The following is a 24,275-nucleotide window of genomic DNA, read 5'->3' on the forward strand; positions in this document are numbered from 1 at the left end:
TATGTACTAACGTAACCATTTATTAACAGCTTCCCAAATAATAACTGCAAAAGTGATCTTGCATTATAAATAACTCAGAAAGTCAAACTAGGAGATGAAGACACTCTGCCTGACATAAGAACCAAGATAAAAACATCTAAGTTTAACCTTCTTCAGCTGTAAACTTGGATTTGGTTAACAATACAAGCCCAACACTTCTATAAATGGCATATGGCAGCTGAATTGTGCCAACATAATAAATAAAATTAAATTAAAACTGTTGAAGAGTGTTAAATATTCAATAGAAATAGCAAAGAAAAGTAACAGTAGAATTATGGGTGATGGTACTGGGTGTAGTGTTATATTCCTCCCCATGTAAACATCTTTGGCAGAGCACATGATAAATCTCTTAAGAAAGTGTAAGCTGGTTTTGATTTATGTCACAACTATTAACAACAACACAAGAGATGCAGTTGTATTCATCAGACTTCCATGCCTCGGCAAACACGTACTATGATCATTTCTCTCCCGGGAAACGCTCCGTTATTCCATGTGATGACGACGTGGACAAAAGTTTTGTGCGCTTCAGAAGACATACTGGTCGCCGGCTGGATTCGTGTACATGGGGCTGGGAGCCGAGCAGGTTTATTTCATTCTCAGGGTGGTCTCGCTGTCATGCAGATGACACAAATAAAACAGGACAGGAGGCTCGGGCGGCTCTAGAGAATGTAAACTCCGGTAAAACAGAACATAAGAAGGCAAGCAGGAAAAGTTTGCAGCAATGGTTTAAATGAGGTCAGAGTGAGATTCCTGATTGTATATGGGGTCTTCTTTGTTTCGTGCTGACATTGTGGGTCAGTCTCCCCATTTTTGCTTCAACCCTGCACCAGGGCCAACGGTTCTCACCACTTAGGGCTCTCCATTCAATTACTAAGCGCAGTTAGCTGGCGCCAGAGCGACACTCTGCCCTGACTATGCATAGAAGATTTAAAAGGTTTCTGGTGTCCACCCCTTGCACACCCTAACCCAATTCTGGTGCAGCAAAAGAAAATAAAGATGAATCTTCCATGATTAAAGTGCAAATGACCAGGTCAGTGGCAGTTCATGAAAAGACGCCCAATGTCTTCCCTATGAGATGTTCTCTAGGATATAAAAGATGAGCTCCATGGAGACGGGCCCCTCGCTGAGCTGACACAGGCCCCCGTGTATCACCGGTACCAAGGCACTGTCCAAGTCATTGGTGTATCGAGCGGGTAGCGGCTGCCCGTTGCTTCCTGCTTGGTATCCCACCTGTGACAGACACAAAATAGCCAATAATTTATCAAATTAATCACATCGTCTGTAGGGATCCGAAAACATACAACAGCTGCATTTTAAGCACAGATGGGACTTTTGTTGATAATTATTGTCAAGCGTTTTCATAGATATTCTTGCTTGGATACCCTGGGGGCATTATGACCTAGCCTTTAACAGAAACCGAAGGATCCACTGCTGGAACACAAGGCTTAAAACCAGTATTTGTGATTAACGCATCTGTACAGTACGTGAAACCCCTCACCTGGTCTGCATCAAGACTGACCCGCAGACCCAGCTTGGTCATTCCGTCTTCCTTCAGCAACTTGAGGTGCGGGCACAGAGCCAGACAGAACGCTTTGGCCACATTTTCGGTCAGTCTGCTGTGGTCCGCAGGGTCGCTCAGGACGCTTTGCTGCTCCTCGCTGTCCAGGAAGAACACCTGTAACAAGCGTTATAACAATCACAATAAGAAACAATCAAAAATAACAGAATTAGGGGCAAGGGAGGTGTTATAAACAATACATTTTTCAAAAGAAAGATCTCAAGATCTGATCCAAGAGGCAACACATACATAGCAGGACACTGTCCGTGTGAACGGCACAAAAACTGAAATCCTGACAGTAAGGATATTGCACAATTATGGTATAAAATCTGATCATTTAGTCACACAAACTTCACATACATTTTTGGCTAATCTAAGGGATAAATGCATTCTTAGCATCCAGCATCTGCCAAAACGGCCTTACCTCTGCCCAGCGGATGATCTTTCCGTTAGCTTTGTACTCGGAGCCATGGAAAATTTTGACACTGGTCACAGACTCCAACGATTTTCCATCAATAGGACTAGAAACGCTGCAGCAGAATGAACGAAAGTAAAGAGTATATCTCATGGCGACATCACATGGAAAACAGACACGGCTGTACATTTAAATGCAAAGTACAAAGCAAGACATTAGAACAGTTAGATTTCAGTTGTTGCTGGCCAGCGGCGTCAGATGTTAAAATAAATATTTTTTATTTAATTCTGGATTCATCTACAAAGTATTAGTGAAGAAAAAGAATAGCGGCGGTGAAACATTCTCATTCTCACCAAAACATTTTAAATAACTGTTTGCCTTCGGAGGTATTTTGACCAAGAAATACGGAGCCCAGGCATTCAGCTCACCCCTTGTTAAAGTTCTTGTCGTCCTCCACCCACTGTATGTAGACGTGTTCCTGCATCTCTTCCGCGTCTGCTTTACCACAGGTGATGGTGAAATCCTTCATCTCTCGCAGAGCTTGCCTTAGTGCATCCATGCTCTCGGCTGTGATCTGTACCATCACCCCATCTGCTCAATAAACGGAGAACATTCCAGAAGCGCAAATATTTAAAGTCAGGATCCAGCAAAGAACAGAATATTCGAAGGAACACAGCATTGGTTGCTATGGTGAAAAGATCTTAAAAGTGAAAGTTTCAGTTACTATGCCCTATTCCCGCGGTTCTTAACAGCCTTCATATTTTCTTTTATTTCCCTAAACAGAAACAAACCTTCCTTTTTTTTTAAACACTTCAATGCACAAACTGTCCATACGCCGGGATTCAGTAGCGGGGTTACAGAGAATTTCATAAACGCTTGTTAAGAAAACATTCTCCAGGGTTTGTTGGCTGTTGATAATACCTTCCACAATGCTGGACTTGGCCAAGTATCCCGAAGAGGTCTTCAGCGCTCCACTGAAGACGAAGAAACTGGCACCAGTCACTGAAACGAAAGCACAGCAGAGTCGCGCGATCACTTTCCGGGGTTCAAGGTCTTGGGGGTTAAAATATAACATTTCTATTAAGCTGCTCTACTCTGAAGTATTTCCAGGGCTTACCTTTGGCTTGGGAATCAAAGTGAAAACTTCATATTAGCATAGAAAAAAATAGCTAACTAGGTGTTACGTTTAAAAAGTAGACAAAAAGGCAATCATGTATTTATTTGAATCACTGAAACAGCATATGTTATAAAGGATGTTATGCCAAACGCCATTATTGTGCATCCACAATTAAAATAAGGAACTGGTTAACTTAATGCAGAAAACTAACATAGGCACTGTTCCGAAAATGGAGTACGCACTGGAGTACGGAGTGAGATAAGTGTCTGAGCGGCTTGATTATTACATTTTATTTTGTGAATGCGGTTTATAAGATATGGTCCTTTTAGAACAATTAGTGAAATGTTAAGCATATGAATGAACAGATAAGCAAGTTGCTGTCTCTTAAGATCACCTTTTTTATTTATACACATTTGTTTAATGTGATCTCTGGTTCTGGAATAATTCTTATCCATAAACAAGCGGTTTGTACAATAGGAATAGCATATAGGGGATATTATGACATGATATTCCAGCACAAAAACCATGTGAATCTACGTGTTTTAGTCTGCTGGCCCAATAAAAGGTTTTTCCTGCTAAAGAATCGATCTGTTTATAAAAGGAAAGTTGAGTTTCTGCTTCTGATATTCTTAAACAATGTACAATTTCAGAAGATATTCAGTGCACCTACACATGCTTTCTGACAGCCTACTGACATCATTTAAGGTGTTATATCTGAACATCCCACAACGAATGAATGAAGCAGCAGTCTGGCCGAATGAATGTGCCGGACGGGGCTCACCTTTGCGTGGTTGCTTGTGAATGCTGATGGCCTGAGTCTGGTAATTCCCATCGTCGTTCTGAACACATACTAGGTGAGAGTCAGCCTTCTGATTGAAACACGCACCCCCAGCCAAAACATGTTCATTAGATTTGTTCATGGCTTTCATCATCTGTCAGAAATCCAGAGGAAGGAATTAGTTACAGGTAAACACAGAAATAACCAGTGCTGCTATTACCAGTTGTGTATAACCAACTATTATGGGGCATAAAAGCAAATTCAATTTTAATTCTCCTGTTCATGACTGGTCTGTGGATTAATATAGTCCGGTGGCAAATAAACCGGGGTACGCGTGGCGGCGTGTATTCAGCCAGTAGCTGCACACTACAAGATGTCATCTGCCAGGTGAGTGGCAATAAAGGTGGACAATGGGGCACATGCTTCCCAGGCATTTGTCTAGTTTTTCCAACGACCAGTCTGGGACTGATTTAATTAAAAAATCTGCATTCTTTTGTTGAATAAAATATAACACAGCTTGTGTTCTTGCTTTGTTTGCAGTGACTATTCTAAAAAGATCACCAAGTCCATGTTGCTGTTTAAGTACAGTAAGCATACCTCGTTGTATCGGTTGCTGGGAATTTTAATGCTGGTTTTGCGAACTTCCATATCTACCACCAACCCTGGCACCACTGGCAGCGTATACTGGTAGTTTCGGAAATCCTAGTAAAACAAAAAGTTACAAAGATGAGTCTTTCCAGCTTAGAAAGGTTAATATGACACTGAGGTTTATCGACTAAACCAATGTTTGTAGGACAGCTGCATAACTAAACCAGTAAGAAGTTATACAAAGTTTTATAGTACCACATGCCGCTTGCCATTGTTTCCTGCTGTAAAGACCTCAAGCCTTATTTGGCCCTTGGGTCTGTCTCATATTCAGGACAAACATGCATGGAATAGACATATGGCTAAGTTCCCTCCCTGTATTAACTTCCGCTGGAAGGCTGTTCCATTTATCTACCACTATTAAAACTTCCTTACATCTAAGCCCTTGACCATCTTAATTTAAGAATCTACAATCTACAACTCTCTGAATATTTTCCCTTGTTGTTCTTTGTTGAGCCCTTTCATGCATTTTAATATTTCGTACTCTCTTTCTTACTCCAATCTATACATATTAAGATCATTTAATAATATTAAAAAAAAAACCACTATTAAGCAGGGTCAGCTCAGCAAGTCTGCTATAACGCAGTGAGACTGGTGAACTAAACCATTTAAAATATGGGGATTTATATATAAAATCTAGTAATATCAACACTTACTGCAAGGACGTTGATGATTGTGTGGCCTGTTTCCCCAAAAAGAGGTTTCCTGAACCTGACGCTGAAGAGCGGGCACGGGTACACTAAAGGATTTAAAAAAAATAATTTTAGACAGCAGATGAAAATATACAGCTAGCTTAACATTTAGCCATTAGACTTCATAGGTGCGCTCTCTCAATAACCTCTTTATTTTGCTTGCCAAAGGACGGCACAGAAATGTAATAATAACGTATATTAACAGCAAACTTTTCATTGGAGTTTAATTAGAAGACTCTAGGAATCCAAAGACTGCCTGCAACAAAAGCAATCTGACCAGGAAGACTAAACAAGTATTACATTATTGTGTTCATATTATTCATTGTTATCATATATCATACTCTCTCACCTAATAGGCTAAAAACATTTCTTGATGTCTTATCTTTTAGGTGAGACCCAGTAAAAGGTACATTTTATTTTACTCCAACAGCGAGGCTTTTATTTATCATGCGTGTTTAGGGGCTCTACTTACACCTGTATTCTGCCCCTAATCGCAGCATAAGCCGTATCGGGAAGACTTTGGCCCAAGGGGTCTCCCACTTCTGAATGAGAATCCCAAACAGGTACGGCTGCGCAGGCAGAACCAAGTCCTGCAGGGACTGGTAGGTCGGGGAGACGTACAGAAAGCCTCCATGTTCTTTACTTCCCAGGAAATTCTTGCTGAGGAAAGAGTGGCCGAGGTTCCCCACCACATTCCCTGCGGTATACAAAAATAACTTGTCACGCATAATGTAATGTCATCATCGTATGACAACCGGTACCATAAAGCAGGACATTTTAAAACGCTTACAGAAAACAAATGGCATAATTTTATAAATGTCTAAGTAATTAAAACGCTATTTTCATGTGCATCTGTTAAAGCTACGTTTTCTTTTTCTCAATAGTGGCGAGTCTGCAATGAGCCGTACCCATCAAACTCCAGGCCTCTGCTAAGCTACTTCACAACCTAGTTTCCATGATGCTCTTCTAGTGAAGCAAACATCTAGTTTCTGTTGTCCAGATCCCTGTTCCCTTTATTTCTTTCACCCACCTGCTAAAGCTTCCCGATAAAGTTCCACAAAGTGGCTGAATAAATCCCGCGGCACGCACTTCTCATCCGGTTGACACTGCAGCAAGATGACGATTTCAGCCTGGCCCACGGCGTGCATTCCCTTTGTAGTAAAACACCAACACCTCCTGTTAACATCTACAAGAGAAAGGGGTACAAACCATTTAATATATATATATATATATATATATATATACACAATGAGTTGTTATCACTACTTATTTTCCAGGTTGCAGACTCAAAAAAACATTGATTCAGACATATTTGATTACCTAAGCCTTTACATAATGTAACTAAGCTAAATGTTTAGCTAGATAAAAATCATCAGCTCGGTGTTCTCATCATTGCTTATTATAACCAAATGTAAAACGATTAGCACAGCTGCTTGCAAGGTCAGAGAAGACAGATTCTCTTTCAGTTGCTCATTTTGGTAATCTGACCCATACAGCGGGATTAAACCTCTGTACTGTTTTATTTAATAGACATTTCCTGGAAAAAAAAATATTCTTTGGATCTGTATTTAAAAAGAAAGAAGGTTAGAAAGGACGACTAGTCACAATAACGGACTCTGCAATAAACATCCAGCTGCAGGAATCTCCCAAAACACGGACTGCGATGTATTCCACAAGCAAAGAGGTGGAAAGGGGGTCTAAGCGGGACTTTAGCATGGATATGCAGCCTTAGCAATAACTAGGAAAACAGCAAAGTGAGCCAGGAATTGTGTTTGTTGTTGCAGAATTATTTGTTAGCAGAATAATTAACCAAAACTGGTTTCTCAAGTCCTTTAAAAGAGAGATTGACTGATTAACGCGGCCTTCTGCATTCTTCAAGCAAAGGCCTGGCTCACGCGGCACAATCTGACACGTACAGTTCACAATCTTCACCATTGCCAATAGGTTTGCGTTGAGAACGAAGACCAGTGGGTCAGGCCCACCGTCCTCCAGCTGCTGCATGACCGACATCTGGGATGGACGTTCCTCCACAGCATAGTCTGCGGAAAGAGAAAGAGGAGTTGGTGTCTTATCTTTCTTCATCGGTATATGTTGGGGCTTTCATCAAGTGGTAAGAAACAACAAAGAACATACATGTTAAAGAAGGCATAGGGGCTTGTGGGCACGGGTGATTGTAGCTCCCCGGTGGTTGTTCGACTGCAAATACCATAACTATCCTCAATCTAAAGAGCCTGGATAACGATATCCCTAACCAGATACCACAAAAAATAAAAAAAAAGACCCAACCGTCCGCATATTAATCACATTTTACTTACCTCCTTTGACCCCGGTAGAGATCAGGATAGGAGGAAGCCCGTCTTCGGGGATGAGATTCATCGCACTGCCAACCTGAGTCAAACTGCCACAGAATCCAGATGTGTTTTCAGTCTGGAAAGAGGACAGATACACGCTCAGACCTTCCTTCCCCAGATCATAAGAGGATACATCCAACAGACAATTAGATATTCCATTCCAAATGTCAGCTACGCACAGAAACACACAACGAAAAAGGTTTTCTGCAAAAACATGCAATGTAATGTAATAGACTGATTAAAAGTCTTCATTGGCAAGGAAAAAAACGAGATCGGTAATTAATTAAATTATATCCGGAGTACACAGATCCGGCTTCGCTGCCTCAAATGGCCTTTTCTGCCAACATCACTTTCCCTGCTAGAAGAACCATCTGTCGTAACATATAATCACTTAAGAGTTTGCCACAGAGTATCGCTAGTCATGCTTATAACAAGGGATATTATTCCGGAATGGGAATAATGGAGAAAGCGATGGGACGGCACACTTTTCTTTTTACCTCTGAGGTTGGCGAGTTGCTTGGCGTGGGCTTGTTGGCATCGTGCGCCACCGTTAGAGCCCCCACCGCCGGGGTCGCGTTCCCTGTCTCGGGATCAGCAGCTTCCCCGTTGGGCAAGATCCCATCTGCAAACCATACCCTACGCTGCTCCTTGGCCTGAGACGCTGTTATACACAGAAAAGGAAGCAAAGGGGAAACACAACGCTGCATCACTCCGTACGTCACGGACACAGAGTACATAAAGTCAGTCTCTTCCACACAAAACAAAGAAGAAAAAACACTGTTCCCTTATTGTAAGTGTTGTGTAGCGTTTGTGTGCATCTTGTCACACTGTAGCATCGTACATTATAATGGATCTGTAACGGTGCGTCGTTCGGTCGAAAGGCTTATTATCTAGACATATATTAAATAGACAACTTGATTCTGATCCCCGACAAACTACGCTCCTGAACTGCATCAACCAAACCCAACGGAGAATGACTAGTTTGACAGACTAAGCATCTGTTTGTTTTATTAGAGTTTTAATTCATTAAGATCTGGAGGGCAGCAGACCTTGGGGAAAAAGAAGAAATATTTTCTAACCACGAAACTACTTCTTTCCTGATATGCTCGATACATTGCTTTTCCCGGTTATCCCATGTGTTTTTGTTGGTGCTGCGTTTTCATGCGCGGTGCATCCTACGACGCGGGGTATAATTATTGAAAGGCATCCCGTTTAAGGGCTGTTAATCCGCAGTGGAAATGGCTAAAATGAGAATGTATGCAAACCAGGAGTCCACGGGGAGAATGGAATTAACAGGAAGGAAAAGCGACACACCTAGGGGTGAAGCCGGAATCAATGGAATGGTAGGAATTTTAACCTGTTCCCAACCAGAACACAACTAATAACCGGTCAGATGTTACCATCAGGTGACAGATCCACAGTCATTGTATACTATATACTATTTAAGAAGTATAAGGAAATAACACATGCCATAAGCAGATTGCGTCTTATTATTCAGCAGTCCCTGTAAGCTTCAGCAAAATAACTCTGCAGATATCTATTATATACATTTAAAACTTTTTGGTGCTTTTAAGTTATATGAAATGAACAACGTCTGCTTAACTGCTGAAGAGCTCAAGAAAGTCCGGACGGCCTGATATGATGTAATCAGCCAATTAAGAGGAGGAGCTAGTAAAAATTGGTTCTTAAAAATACAGAATTTTGGCCCTTTTTTTTTTGTTTTTTTTTTACTGCCGTAAAGACTCAGACCTTAAATCAGTCATTGGTCTTGTCTTAGATACAGGATAGCGTTATGTCCATCTAATGCATTTTTAAACTGGCCTACTGTATTAACCTCTACCACTTCTGCTGGGAGGCTGTAAAATGCCCCTACTTCTAAATATCTTCTATTCTATGCTCTTTGGTTCAGTGTAACTTTTCAGATGGAACTGACTCTCTTCAATTAACCTCCCTACTGAATGAGACGGGAATGGAATTGGATTTAATGTTGTAGGCGTTCCTGGAAGAACGCAGGTAACGATGCACCAGTCCCGGTATAATGTTTGAATTGCTGTGTTCACTTTACATGGTAAACAGTCATAGCCTCTGCTGGGTTATTAAGGTAACTTATTATATGCCTTACCTTCAGTTCCTGGGTGCTTTAAGACTCCAACAGGCACCATGACAGTAGGAGGGGGCGAGCTGAGCGCCCCCGAGGCCTGTGCTTGCTGCATTGGGGGGATCGTGGAGCAGTATTCAGCGGGATTGTTGGGGTTTGGGCTTTGGACCGACGCACTCAGCATGTTTTCCCAAGCTTGAGCTAAAATATGGACAATGGGAATAAACCAATGGGACCCGTGTATGGCGTATCACAGTCCGCATTCACAGCTTCGCCAGCTCAGATGATAAACCAAATCGGTTTTCACAAGTATTAGACACGCTTTAATACTTTGCACGATATTAGTGATATTAGTGTAGAGCTCTGCTAGAATTCAGACTGTTGTGTATGACGCCAACACCCCTCCGTGTTTTACCTTGCCAAACAGGTAAGTCTACAAATATAATTTAATAATAATACAGAAAGAGCTCAGGGTTGTGTTTCAGCAGGGAATGCCCCCCAAATATCACACGACTGCCCATGACGGCGGCCTCCAGGTGCAGATTAACCACGTTTTATTCCATGCTAAACCTACAGTACTCTATACAGCCCTCTAACGCTCAAAGAAAAACATTTTATCATGAAATGCACAAAATAAGGAACGCGGGTTTATACTGAAGCTTTATGCATAAAGTATCTGTACATACATTGTGGTTAGTTACACTAGGAAACATTTTAAAAGAACCCTAGCAGTGAGGCAAGAGGAAAAATTAAAGCCTACTTAATTACAAAAAAACATTATATTTAGCCGTCTGCTGCTAGACTTGTGAGATTAGAGACACGTGGCGTTGCCGGCGCTAAGCATAGGCACAGTTATAAAGCGGAGTCCCGCACTCACCATTGATGAGAACCGAGTGACAGATGACACACACTCGCGCCTCCTTCTTGTCCATGTAGAGGAGTTTGCATTTGAGGCTACAGCAGGCGGCACAGAAAACCTACGGGAAGATTATATTTATGTATTTTCAATGCCTACATTTGTATTAGAAATGAAGGGACAGCAAACGTTTCACTGATCCCTGAAAAAGCGCTACAATTGTCCCTCGGAGATGTGATACAGTACCGCGCTACGGAATATGATGGCACTATATAAAACAATTCCCAGACACACGGAAATATTTAGCGAGGTACGCAAAGACCCTTTTAAGCAAGAAAAAAATTGATATAAATGTAAAGATAAACGGACAAATAGTTTTTAACCTACCTTCCCGCATGCTCTGCAGTGGTGCCTCCTTTTGGTAAACGTAAACCTGGCCTCACACTTCATGCAGTTTGGTGCTTGGGAGTCTGGGACCCAGACTGGTGCCACCTCCCCAAGGGTGGTAAATGGCTTGGCAACAGGTACCCCAAATTGCCCAGCAAGGAGATCATTATCCGGGCTCTCTGGGGACACGGCAAGGCATGGGCTGCAAGAGCCCCTGTAATCTCCTGGAAGATCGCCATTTGCATCGCTCGTGGGGCTACGCAGCGCTGCGTCCTCGTGTGGGGCTCCTGAAGCCACGTTATCAGCTTGGTTTGATTTGTTTAACACATCATTTTTGTTTTTGTGGCTGCAGCCCGCGTTAGGAGGAACAAGGTCGCTCTGTAGCATTTCAGACAATGGCTTTGGGATCTGTAACTTCAAGTGGGTTGGCTGCTTGGGGCGAGCTCCGCCATAGGGGACACTGAGGGGTTGCAAGCTGCTGGCCTTTGGTGAGGTTGGCCCATGCATTGTTGGAGCCGGTCCGCAGAGGTTGTGCAAGTGATTTTTTGTTTGGTCACCTTTGAGGTTTAACACCAGTCCAGTCCCCTCCGTGATCTCGTCATCTCTCTGCTGTTCGTAAACATTGGAATAATATTCCGATTTGCATTCCTCGATTTCCTTCTCTTCTGTCACAGAATCTTCTTTCGACGGTAAACTCTTTGGGTTGTGAGCTACGCTGGGGTTCTGTATTCCATAGGAATCACACCCATTGTACAGAGACATGAAAAGATCAGCTCCATCACCTTTAGAGATGATCGCTCCCTCCGTTTCTTCCATGAAGACATTTGCCTTTATGATTTCTTCGTGAACGCCATGGGAGAGACCGCCGCCATTCTTTTCATGGATCTCTTTATAATTGGTATTGTGGTAGTTACCATTAACGGTGCAGGAGTCAGATAAACCCTCCAGGGCACAGAGTGAGGAACTACCCTGATGGAGATCCTGGTTTCTGGTGACCCCTTCATCAGTGTCAGCAAGAAAAAGTTCTCTTGTAAAGTCCTTTACAGACTTTTTGTCTGCACTTAAAGGAGGAGAAAACCTCAATTGCTGCCCAACACACATTTCGTCTATTATCTGCTCACAGATTTGATTTATATTGTCTAAATACGGCTCCTCAGTGTCCTTCTCTGTACTCGGGGAAGAGGTCTTGCCTGACGAGCTCTCCGGTGCCTCGGACGTCATGGTTTCAGAATTCGGTGACGTGACAATAAGCTCTTTAATACTGGAATCTTTAGGCATAGGGTTTATATTTGTGTTAATACTATTCTCGCTCTTGCTAGCTGGACAAGCAATGGTGTTTGTGTCAGCCGATAAATTAATATAAGCAGTGCACTTTGATGGGTTCGCCTGTGTTACAGGCGGCTGACAGTTGTCCTTCACACTTGATTGATTGGGAGTAGTGTTTACATGGTCCAGCGGAAAGGCAGGGGAGTCGGCGAAAGGCTGGCAAGTAGAAAATCCCAGTTGTGAACTCTTGCTACATTCAACATTATGTTTAACATCAGCCTGACCAGACTCCAATTGGCCATATACAGCATGGGTGCTCGATACAACTTTGGGCATTCCACTTTGGTTATCCAGCTGCTCGTCGGCCATACTGGTGTTCTCAGTTATCATGGTCGGCATTTCTGATACTACACATACAAACTTCCCATTGGCACATGGGGACCTTGGAGGAGTTATCACACCGGGTGACTGGACACTGAGGTGGGCCTCGATGGTAATGATTGATTTACTAACATTGTCTAGCACTGGGTTCTCCGTTTGTCTGGGAGAAGGTGGATTAAGGATCTGATTCCATTTCGACTCCAACAATCTTGGAGCAATACTCTCATCTGAAAAGCACAAAACGTCATTATTGAATTTCGCAATTATCAGTAACAATTAACAATAGACAAAATGATTTTACGTACGTTTCCCAAATCTACCAACCAAAAGATTGCAAAACACTTAAGGATGCCGTTTCTTGGTTGTACATTAAAAGTTGTTTTATTGGCACCAATTTTACCACAAATAAAAAATGCACATTTCCCAATACCTGCTAAACAGAACATCCATTGTTTGTAAAGAGCACTAAATATTTTAGGCAACGGCATAGCTTGGCTTGGTTAGGAGACAAAATAAGCACCTCGAGGTTAGGAATGGTTTTCATTTCCATTTGAGCACCGCAGCCAAACCAAGAGAAGTATCAGGGTCAGTCAAGAGGAATATAAAGGTTGTTATATATCTATGCAGCTACACAGATAAAGGATAACATATTATGTAGCCCAGTATCGAGGTTACTTATCTCAAAAGACCTGAAATTCAGCAATAAAACCAGTTCTGCAAAACAAACTTTATGTCCAACACAAGTCTGTCACGAGAAAAGAATATAAAAAAGCGGATTCTCACTGACCGCATTCATCTCATGTTTGTTTAGTAACATTATTTAGGCGGTGGGGTTTTTTTTTTTTTTTATTAAGTCACACGGCTCTCACAAATTCTACATGACTACCTAATGCAAATAAAAGATATTTCTAAGGACCCACTGCAGTGCCTGCTAGATAAAAGTCTAGAGGACATTGCGTCAAGTGAAGGAGAACATAGAGGTGATCAGTGATTTTAGTAGACGGCAGAACTCCGTCAACAAAGTTAGAGGCAATAGCAAACCACAGTAATTATTGGCAGTAGCGTGCATTGTGGGTTTCTACGAAGAGACTCGTTGTGTGCTTGGAAAGAACGGACATAGAGCTGCAGGGCATTATGTTTCATAATTAACAGAGCAGTTTGGTAAACATCTTGTAGACCCCAGAAGATGGAGGAGACTCGATGGCTGGTGAGAAGAGAAGGGTAAGAAGGATGAGGCTTGTTTTGGTAGCAGACTGCGGTTTAAAAGACGGACACCGGAAAATTCTAGCAAATATCAATACAAAACAGGGGAAAATAAAGAAAGACCTTGAAGAAATGACCATTGTTGGCTTGAGGAATAAGTAATTATTTTTAAGATAACGGGAAGTTTGGGAAAGGTCAGTTGCAGTGTTAGAGCGCAATGTTTTCATATAGATTAATACACATTCTGCATATCATACCTTGGTTCTTCTCAAACTCATCTAATACTTTATCCAGGTTGCATGACTCTTCCTCAAAATAGTTCTCCATTTGTTAGGAACCCTTCAGGCTTCCTTCTTGGCCTAAAAAAATAAGAACATGACTGATGCGTAACATCATTTTTATGATTTGCCATTGAATATAAATACCCCCCCCCTATATCTGGACTCAGGCAGTAGACTTGTCTATTTAGGAGCCCATAAATAACGATGCAGAGAGGTGGCTTTGAGGTGTAACAGCTAGGTATACAGTCCAGGTACATGCTTTGTAACTAAGGACACTCAAAACTGCCAAGATCTTCAATAATCAACAGAAACTTTGAAAATCAGAAGTTTTTTTTAAACCTTGCAGCGCCGCTCACTCCTCGTTAAAGGGAAAAACTCATTAAAAATACTCCAAATTCCCAACAATGTCAAATAAATTAAAACTGGTCTATTAAAGCGGAAGTTAAGCCATAACTTATTCATAGAAATCCAAAAGCTTTTTAGTGTAAGTTTCTGATTTTATAGCATTCATTTTTATAGGCTTTTCCTTCATATAACGTCGTCTGCCAACAAGCATTATATGGATTTCGGCTGACGTCAGCGGGAAGCCAAACAGAACTCAACCTTGATTTCCTTCAAGTGTTTTTCTGCCACAAGAGCCTCTTCATCTTATATAAAAGAGTATTCTTAAGGCAAGAAAAGACTTAACAGTCCCGCTTTTCGCACACGTCGCTCAGAGCGTTATCTGTGAAATCTGCGTATTAAGATATTACTAAACCTTAAAGCATTCTTCGCCGTGGCAGGAGCTTCCATGTTCAAGAACTTCCCTTATCCATTCACGCTCCCTTTACAAAGCCACCGGCTGCCGGCGAGAACAAACACTCGCACAGAGCTTCCTCAGAGAGGTTTAAAAAGAAATCAATTAAAAAAAAACCGACGTATTATTAAAGGCTTTAGTCCTACACTTCACAACTATTTGGGGAAAAAAAAGACAAACTACACTTTGCAAAGGAAAAACCTTTTTCCATGATGGAGAATTAGGATTTGTACCATTTCAGTAAGGAAAGCGTAAGAAATAGGTTTCTGGGACATAGATATTGATATGTCTCGCCATTTCTTTCTTTCTTCCACGGATGGGATGTCATTATTCGGTTCTTTGTGCGATTCCATGACCTCTCTCTAAAGTTATCAGCTAAAAAATAAAACGAATTGGTTTTTAAGGACACTGGCTAAAATTAAACTATAGCCCCATTTCCAATTCACTAAGGAAATTACATATAGCATGGAAAATTCAATCAACCCGGCGGGAAACGCAGAAAACGGATGCAATTTTATGCTGGCTGAGCACAAACACGGCAGCAGGCGAGCAGTTCTCGGATCTGGGTGCCGCAGAGTAACAGCCGCGGCATTGCCTGGTAATAACCGATTAACCATTTAGTGCGTATCGCGGGAACTCGTTCATAAACGTGCCCTTCCAGACGGACAGCACAAACGTGCGCGCATGTCCGAGGTAAAGCTCAAAGTAGAGAGGAGTATGAGCCCGTGTGCGTCCCATGGAGGATTCCTCAAGCATACATAACCTTCAAAGCATCCGAGCACAAATACCGGTAGTGTTTATAAGCCGACACGTATTTTTGGCAGCGAGACAAGAGATACACCCACGGAGCTCTACCCAGAACACTTAAACAAGTTAAAACACCAGGGGCAACATTCGGAGGAGCCTCGGGTCCAGGGCTGTGGGGTCCGTCATGTCCTGATTACTACAGTAAGAAACCAAAGAAGAGCAACAAGCGAGAGCTACACAAACACAGAAGGTGCTGCGCACAGCATATCGCAGGCGAAGGCCGACTCCGCCGTCACATTCTCTGGGGGAAGCAGTCTAGGAATCCACCGAGGGTTTCCCTGGGTATTCCACAAACACACAAAGCAATCATACTACAGTATTTGGGCCTGCAAATTACCACTAAACCATTAATACATACAGAGATGATAAATAATCCCCTCCCCCAAACTTCCTCACAAGTCATTAGTATGTTTTGGTTGTTTTAGGTAATTTTTATGAATAGATTCATAACAGCAGCAGATCTTACAGTTTTTCCATGAAAATACTACATTTTAAAGTTCAAAAAACGCAAACAAAAAAATAGGCATCCATCTTTCAGTTCCCAGGATACCAAAGTTTTTTCCTTCTCATTAAGTTTTCTGCCCCATTTTGTTAAATAACACTGCAGCCATCATACGTACCTGAGTGCATACAACAGGTGAGGGGTCTCTTTAATTTTTCTTGGCAACCCCCTTGCAAATGCATGGGGAAACTTTGAAGACCCCCCCATTAATTTGCCCCTTCTCCCCGCCCCAGCTATTTTCGTGCAGGAGATCTGTTCGGGTGATGTCTTTGCTTCAAGCAGCCAATCAGTGGCAAGAAACAGACCACAGAGAAGGGGGCAGCTTCCACTTCAAGTCAATGCCATTTTTTTCTCCCCCTCCATTCTTCTTCACTGTCAAGGACATTAAACTGCCCCTTTTAGTTGCTGAATAAATTTGATAAAGAAGTTAAATTGTGTTAAGCGCTAAGAAGGTGACAGCGCATCATATGTACTCAGTAAAAATCTTCTAAAAACATGCAAAATCAGATATACCAAGTCATTAGGAAGAAGGGCACAAAGCGCTACACAAAGACGACATTCGGAACGCAGACGAATACCGACACATCAGCAAAACCCTCCAGCATCTGGAGAGGACTCCAACCTCCATTAATGAAATATCGGATTACCCCCCATAGACATCTCCCTTTCGATTGTGGTTAGAAACGTCTAATGCTTGTCACTGTAACTGCTCTATTCTCGTGGCATTTATGTCTCTGCCTTTTACATGAAAATCTAATTATAACAAAAATGACAAAGATAAAAACACAAAGAAGAACACAAAGCTAAAGATATCACTCGCCTGAACAGCGTGGCTAGCTACACTCGTTAGTTATTGGAGCTACTTTGAAACATACTGCGGGTTCTTTTATTTTCTCTCCATTTTAATAGAAATCTTTGGCTTCAGAGTGAAAATGTTATAGCCAATTACCGCTGCACATACTGTGCCATTTATATATATATGCGACATACAACACTTCAGAGCGTTCCCAGCGACCTCCGGGTGACGCCATCCCCAACATCTCAAAGTCATCGCTTTCTTCTCGTTGCCATGCACCGGCTTCCAACGATTAGAAAGTCAAAGGACGCCCGGCCGTAACACCCTCTCGGGTCCCACAATGCCAGGGGAAGACCCGGAAAAAACCCTGTTAATAGACTGAATCCCAGCTAAATGACTTGTAGAGTAAGGATTGGGATTCACGTACATTTTCATAACTCCCGTCCATTTATTTAGCTCGCAGTGCTGCAGTCCAAAGATAACTGATATATTGTTTTATCTGAGGACCTTCTATTCCCACAAGAGAAATAAAATAACCCGGAATATACACACCAAGGTAACCATTCATTTAAGATAATGGTTAATATTTTGGAGCGCTGGCTTCAGTTCCAAAACAGGTCCGACGGGCTTACGTTATATCGGTGAGAAAAGTTTATCCCTAACCCAGCAGCCGCAGGGCAAAGGAGTGATGTCTGTGGGTCACCGTCGCCCACTTCTACCAAACGACACTTTATGGAATACAAAAGAACGAAAAGCGGAGAAGACAAGGGCTTTCTTTGCTAATCCGTGAAAAACTGCGGTTTTAATTCTTAATCCGGTTATCCCGCTTCCCAGGAAAGCTTTCTCTCGTTACTGTGTTGGTGTCAGATGGCATCGGGAAGCACAGAATTAAACCCTGCTACATTTACAACGCGTCGTTGCAGCACCCGAACACGAGACGATATTGCTGAATGTTTTTGGCTCGGTATTCTATGTTCCGAGGGCTAGTCAGAGCCTGCCCCACACGCTAACAACAAAGAGGGAGCGTGAATGAGAGAATAACTGGGAATATGTCAGGTTATTGTGTGGGTTCACAGCAGCACAACAGCCTCGCAACACACGGTGTAGTGTCAACAGAGAGCGGCGCAGACTTTACACCCCAATTAATGCCAGGGTCATCTTCTTTGGCTAATGCCATGGATGTGATGCCTTGATCTGCACCCCAGCAGAATGCAACATGCCAAACACAAACGGTTAAAGAACACAAAGGGAGATAAAATACGGGAAACAGACGCCATGTTTTTATTCTCACGAAACAAATTCATGGGTCCACATGTTGACGTGTTTCACGAATCTTTGCTTTCTCCATGACTTCACCTCTGAGGACAAAGACATTGTTTTTCTACTGCCCTGGAAAAAAAATGCTTCGCACTACCCAAAAATATACACCCTTTAACTCGTACAAAGCCTAGTATTGTGTACGTCCTGATTTTGAAGGTTGTCCTGGGCCGCTCACTCGTGTATTTCTGTCCAGAGTAGGCTTTAAATTGCTTGAGAGTCTCTGTGGGTTAATGGACTCAATTGACTAGACATAGGGGGCATATATATATTATATTATATATATATATATACACACACACACACACACACACACACACACACATTCTGTCGGGGTGCTTTGATGTAGAGGCGCAATAGATATATACTGTATTTGCTCGATTATAAGACGACCCCCCAAAATCTGAATATTAATTTATGAAAAAAAAAAAGAAAAAGCCTGAATATAAGACGACCCTATAGGAAAAAAGGTTTTACCAGTAAATGTTAATTCATGTAAACTATGTGAACAATTGTTTGTTAATAAAAGCTATGATTGAGAAAAATATTTTGTTTTTATTTCCTTTTTTTTTTTCAACCTGCCCCCCAGTTATGCACATCTGCCCGAGAAATTCCTTATACCCCTTATATGCCACTGTGCCCCATGATATGCTTTTTAACCCTCTAAATGCCACTGTGCCCCATGATATGCCTTTTGGCCCCCTTCTACACGCTGCCCGGACTAACCAGTTGGGGGGGGGAGACAGGAGGATCCAGGTCCCCTGCATCGCTGCGGGGGATCTGGATCTTAGTCTCATAGTCAGACCTATTTGAGCTCTAATTATAAGACGAGGGGTATTTTTCAGATCATTTGCTCTGGAAAAAACCTTGTCTTATAATCGAGCAAATACGGTATATATATAGCTGGGTATGCACTGAATTCTTACTTTGTTTTGTGTATTTTTTAGGGTGTGCTCCCCATTGGATAAGGGAAGAAAATGCAATATTTTGTTGAAATACATAATAGACAGCACACACCGACTTGTAAAGAAAGCAGAGACGTTTTCTGCAGAGCTTGAGTAACAGATCTGCCATCACAACAACATAATAAACAGCACAGCAGCTGCTCACGAGAAGAGTCACATGTGCCAAAGTGTTTACTAATAAATGTAAATGAAACTTTCATACATATTCCGTATACAGCCAGTTCTGACCTGCGTTAACCCCCTACATCCCAGACATATTGTAAAGTGTAGGGTTCTTTTTAATGTATTTCTAGGCATATTTCCCAGCATAGTAAACAAACACGATTATTAATGATAAGCCGCATTTAAAGCCATGCCATAAATATGTATATTGCTTGTTCTTATGTGTAAAGGAACGGACTCTGATCATATAGATCGGTACTAAAACAGGCAAAGGGCAGAAATATATCCATTAAGTTATAGGACGATCGTGGTGAAACTGTCCTCCCGCACCAGTGATCACCATGGGATCCAAGGAAGTGATCTGACGGGATAAAGCGGAAGCATGTATACCACCTCATTCAAGCAGGTCACTGCGGAATCATTCATAAAAGCAGGTTATTACTTGGGGTTGTTGGGGCCGATCAACACAAGAAATAAAAACCAGCAACACAATGGTTAAAACCAAGCGAATCGGGGCATCCTGCACACAGGAGCTTACATTTTTCTGGCGTGCGGAAGATGTGTATCTGTATCCGTGCGCTCATCACAATACAATGACGTGTTGTTTCCCACCAAGTCATGCAGACACACAGGCAGCTCTGAAAGGACCACCCATGTAATGACACACGCCGAGGAGAGATGATCTCATGCTTAACAATGACCTACAAAAGGTTGTCATCCGTGTGTGATTGAGCCCGGCGTGCCAGCGCAGCAGCCGTGTGACCTTGAGACAAACTATTTAACATCCACGCCTGAAATCTGTATAATATATGTACAAATACTAGTGATTGGCAGCAAACATTCTACGTATTCATATGGAAATCACCTACGTAGCAACACTTTGCTTCTCATATTCTAGAATAATTTAAGCAGTAATAAGCCCAAGAAAATGTATATAAATCCAGCAGCGGCGGGTCAAATGAATTGTAAGCTCTTCGGGGCCCTCTTCTCCTTCGGTACCAGTGTTTTTAATGTATGTTAATGATATTTAAATTCTTATTTGTTTTCACTCTAGCGTAAAGGCGCTACGGAATCTGCTGGCGCTATACAACTGGAACGGAGTGCAAAATTATCATTCGCATGCTGTACGTCCAACACAAACATGGGAGTCTTCAAAGACGATAGCTTTTATCAGGTCAACAGAGAAAAAGATGTAACGTTACGTGAGCTTTGGGGACCTCGGAGGTCTTTTCTTCACAAATACAAAGTCAAAGTACACAATTCGTTTTAACAGAGCAGTGCAATCAATTAAAGCTTACAGAACTACGTATGTGATCAGTATGGGGGTTATTCATTGTGTGTATCAATATATACCTGTTCAGTTTTGTATATTCTCTGTAACTAAAATCTCAATAAATTGATTATATCAAAATTATACGGGGGATGGGGGCCTCAGCAGTAAATGTATCATACATACAGCAATAATAGGTAATCCTATAGTATAGGATATATTGCTCTGTGAGAAAGGATCTAAACATAAAATATTTGTACTTTTTATTTAATAAATATTTTTCAGACGAGTATAAATAAATGATTTAAGCGTTACATTTCCTGCCATAAAGAGTTCTCTGATTTTGTAGATTTTTGCTGACAATAAGAGATTTGATATTATATAAAGGTAGCTTATTTTTTAAATGGTAGATCAATATGTTCTTCCAAAAGTTTTGGGACCTATGGTCAATTTCATAGCAAATTTATAGCAATTTTATTTTTCTTTTTAATGGCTAAATTGGTAATTTTTGGATTTGCAGGTTAACTAAATAATACCAATAGGACCTCAATAGAATACATTAATATTAGTAGCAGAGCGGTTTTCTGTGTCATTTCTCCAAATGGAGGATTAGCACCACTGAGCCCAGACAATACATTGCACTAAAATAGAATTTTACTGCAGAAATGGTTAAAAAAAAATTATTTAATCCCTCTCAATTACAGCACCATTTTATGCAGATTTATACAGGTTTTGATAAAAATCCTCGAGAGGAAAGGGGGGAAATTTAAATATTGCTGTAATTTGGGATAGCAGAAAATGAATTCGAAAATTCCAGACTGCAAGAATATACGATCACCTAGCAATGTATGTATATAATATATACATATAAGATATATTTTTATATAATTATGTGTATGTATATATATATATATACACACATATTTTTTTTTACATAGTTATGTGTTTATATATATACACACATATATAATATATATATATATATATATACACATACAAAATATATTTTTATATAATTATGTGTATGTGCATATATATATATATATATATATATATATATATATATATATATATACTGTAAGTTTGAGCAGGGCCCTACTCACCTTGTTACTGTAAGTCAAATTGTTATGTTCTGTCTACCCATTGTACAGCAATACGAATACAATGCCACTACATAAAACAATAATAATAGATATTGATATAAAATAATCCAAACTGTGATTATTCTTCATCAAAATTGGTACATCTATAAAAAAGCTGAATTTGATTAAATTAAAGAAATCACAGCTACTTTTGGCCTTAAATATATACTATAGTAGGGCAGATTGGCATACATACATTAATGCATATTATACAATATGTGTATTATAAAATTAAAACAAATGTCATTACTCCATATATTAAATAGTTAAAAGCAAGGTTATTACGGACACAGCACTGGGCTGATACAATGGGTGCTAACCCTATGAGCTTGCACTTACCCATGGGCTCCTCATGCCAGGCGGGCGGCACAGTCTCCGCTTCTGAGCAGCACGGTTGCCCTGGGATACCTGTATCTGGATAGACCGTTGTCTGTGGTGTAGAGCTAGGCCTCAATCCGCCTCCTCAAGCCTCTGCTGGGACAGGATAGTATCCCCCGTCGTCCGGTTCCTGAGCGCTGCGAGGCCCGGCTCGGTAACCCTCCAGCTCCGCTGTCACTGCCATGTCCGGCCCGACGAGAGGAGAGGAGGAGATAGAGAAGAGGCCTAAGCCGAGCCGAGGTACGACAGCGCCCCCTGCCTGCTAGGAGAGCGCACTGCTGCGGCCTTGCACAGGAAGGTGACTGCCTCACAAAATGAATGTGTGGCCATAATAATAATAATAATAATAATAATAATGAGCACAATTCGAATTATACATATAGTGAATTCTAGAGAATATCTTTAAATGTGAAGCATATGCTGTGGAAATTAATGAACAGTTTCTACTTTTCATTTTTACCATTTTATACTTTTTTTTTTTTTTCAAAAAATACTGGCAGGGGCATCATTTTGCTTCGGTTATTATTGTTGAAGGCCTGCTAGCAAAACCTAGGTGTAAAAAAACCAAAACCTTAACGAATCCTCATGATTGAAGGACACCGACCCCGATAAACATCAATCTTATTATCTTATTATTCATCCAGTTAGCAATGTATAATATATATTTCATTTATATAGCACCAACAATCTCCACAGCGCTTCTTACAGTCCATACATTCAAAGGATCTGTCCAAACGAGAATTGACAGAACAAACCGGTATATTATATATATATATATACGATATATATATATATATACCGTATACATATATATATATATATATTAATGGAGATATCGCATTAGTTCTGATTATTTTAACTGTGATTAAATATTGCAGAATATCCCTAAAATGTAGCTTAGAGGGAAGGTGTTAAATTGATCACTACTAGAAACGCATCACTCAGATGATGTCAGAGAATGAATCCCGCAGTCAGCATGTTGGAGCTCTGCAGGAGCGGAGGTGGGAGATACAGCAGCCTCTGCCGTCAGTACCCGGATGAAACCGAAGCCTTCAGCTCCGAGCTGTGTTTGTGCTGTTTCTTAATATCCTGGTTACGGGGAGAGTAATGGGGTTCGGGGAAATAGCTGCTTTACCGACCCCGTATTTAATGGGTAATAGGTGTATATAGCAGACTTTTAGCAAGTCTACCTTAAAAAGGATGCGTGAAAGGCAGACCTTATAAGCCCCCAGCCTTGTCAATGCATTTCTCATATACTGTGTATGAATATAAATCCAAACCAGGCTCGCTTAAACTTGGGGTCGGGACCCAGTAATGGGCTATGCGCATACCGGGGAACTTTTAGGCTCCGGCTACCCAGACCCCTTCCAGACTCCTTTAATTTGTGTGTGAGTGAAATAAGGAGGAGAGCGAGTGTGCATAAACGCCAGTCCTTCAACCCGGAGGTTTAGCGTCACGACCCAGAAGAATGAAGAAGCAGAGCTTTAACCGAAGGAGATGAATGTGTGTGAGAAAGGATAAAGGAGTGAAGGAGATGATAAGGGAGTTAGAGTATGTAACCATGCATGTATGTTACAGTGGATGTGTTAGCATGAGTGTATATGTGTGTGTGAGCATTAGCGTGTGTTTGCATGAGTGGGTAAATGTGTGTCACAGTGTGTCTTGCGGGGGGGGGGGGCAGTTGGCCAATAGGGCCATTTGGCTTCTCCTGCCCCCTGGGCCAAAAGGTGCCAGCCCTTCCCTGGTAGGTGCTGTGTAGATGTGCTCTTGTGCTGTAATAACAGTACTGAAAACAAACTGCAGACATTCATTCACATAGACCCCAGCTGTAGTGGAGGACTGGAGGTACGAAACAAATCATTCCTGGGCTATCAGATTCCCCAGATTGGCTACTAACTTCCAAATGTGTGTTTGCATCACTCTATTACTGCACCACTTGGCTGGGCCTGTCCTGTGGGCCAAAAGTAAATTGCCCTCCCCTTAAAGCACACAAATAGGGTAGTAAGCGTATGTAACATTACTGCACCGGGACACGGGGCCAAGGTTTGAAGAGCACTGAGCTAAGCAATGTTG

At 41.5% G+C, this 24,275-nt stretch overlaps 1 protein-coding gene across 1 annotated transcript; it reads right to left on the reverse strand.

The window, feature by feature from the left end:
* Nucleotides 1-393: 393 nt before the first annotated feature.
* Nucleotides 394-22,389, reverse strand: ZFYVE9 (zinc finger FYVE-type containing 9). The gene is made up of 18 exons (XM_053469832.1): nucleotides 22,164-22,389; nucleotides 14,044-14,145; nucleotides 10,937-12,810; nucleotides 10,571-10,670; nucleotides 9,718-9,894; nucleotides 8,093-8,256; nucleotides 7,560-7,671; nucleotides 7,161-7,283; nucleotides 6,275-6,430; nucleotides 5,717-5,941; nucleotides 5,209-5,291; nucleotides 4,505-4,609; nucleotides 3,911-4,061; nucleotides 2,934-3,014; nucleotides 2,441-2,603; nucleotides 2,022-2,127; nucleotides 1,538-1,714; nucleotides 394-1,269 (listed from the first exon to the last, which is right to left on the reverse strand). The coding sequence occupies exons 2-18, from the start codon at nucleotides 14,111-14,113 to the stop codon at nucleotides 1,108-1,110; spliced, it is 4,029 nt and encodes a 1,342-aa protein (XP_053325807.1). The 5' UTR covers nucleotides 14,114-14,145; nucleotides 22,164-22,389; the 3' UTR covers nucleotides 394-1,107.
* Nucleotides 22,390-24,275: the final 1,886 nt, after the last annotated feature.

The sequence above is a fragment of the Spea bombifrons genome, chromosome 6 (genome assembly GCF_027358695.1).
Source record: "Spea bombifrons isolate aSpeBom1 chromosome 6, aSpeBom1.2.pri, whole genome shotgun sequence".
NCBI classification, from domain to species: Eukaryota; Metazoa; Chordata; class Amphibia; order Anura; family Pelobatidae; genus Spea; species Spea bombifrons.

What these genes read in the sequence shown, in the direction of transcription:
- ZFYVE9 (XM_053469832.1), bottom strand. Translation starts at nt 14,113, where the DNA reads ATGGAGAACTATTTTGAGGAAGAGTCATGCAACCTGGATAAAGTATTA. An exon ending in CAAGTCCAGCATTGTGGAAG is followed by an intron (nt 2,604 to 2,933) that starts GTATTATCAACA and finishes TTTATTGAGCAG; the next exon opens with ATGGGGTGATGGTACAGATC. An exon ending in GACAAGAACTTTAACAAGGG is followed by an intron (nt 2,128 to 2,440) that starts GTGAGCTGAATG and finishes ATTCTGCTGCAG; the next exon opens with CGTTTCTAGTCCTATTGATG.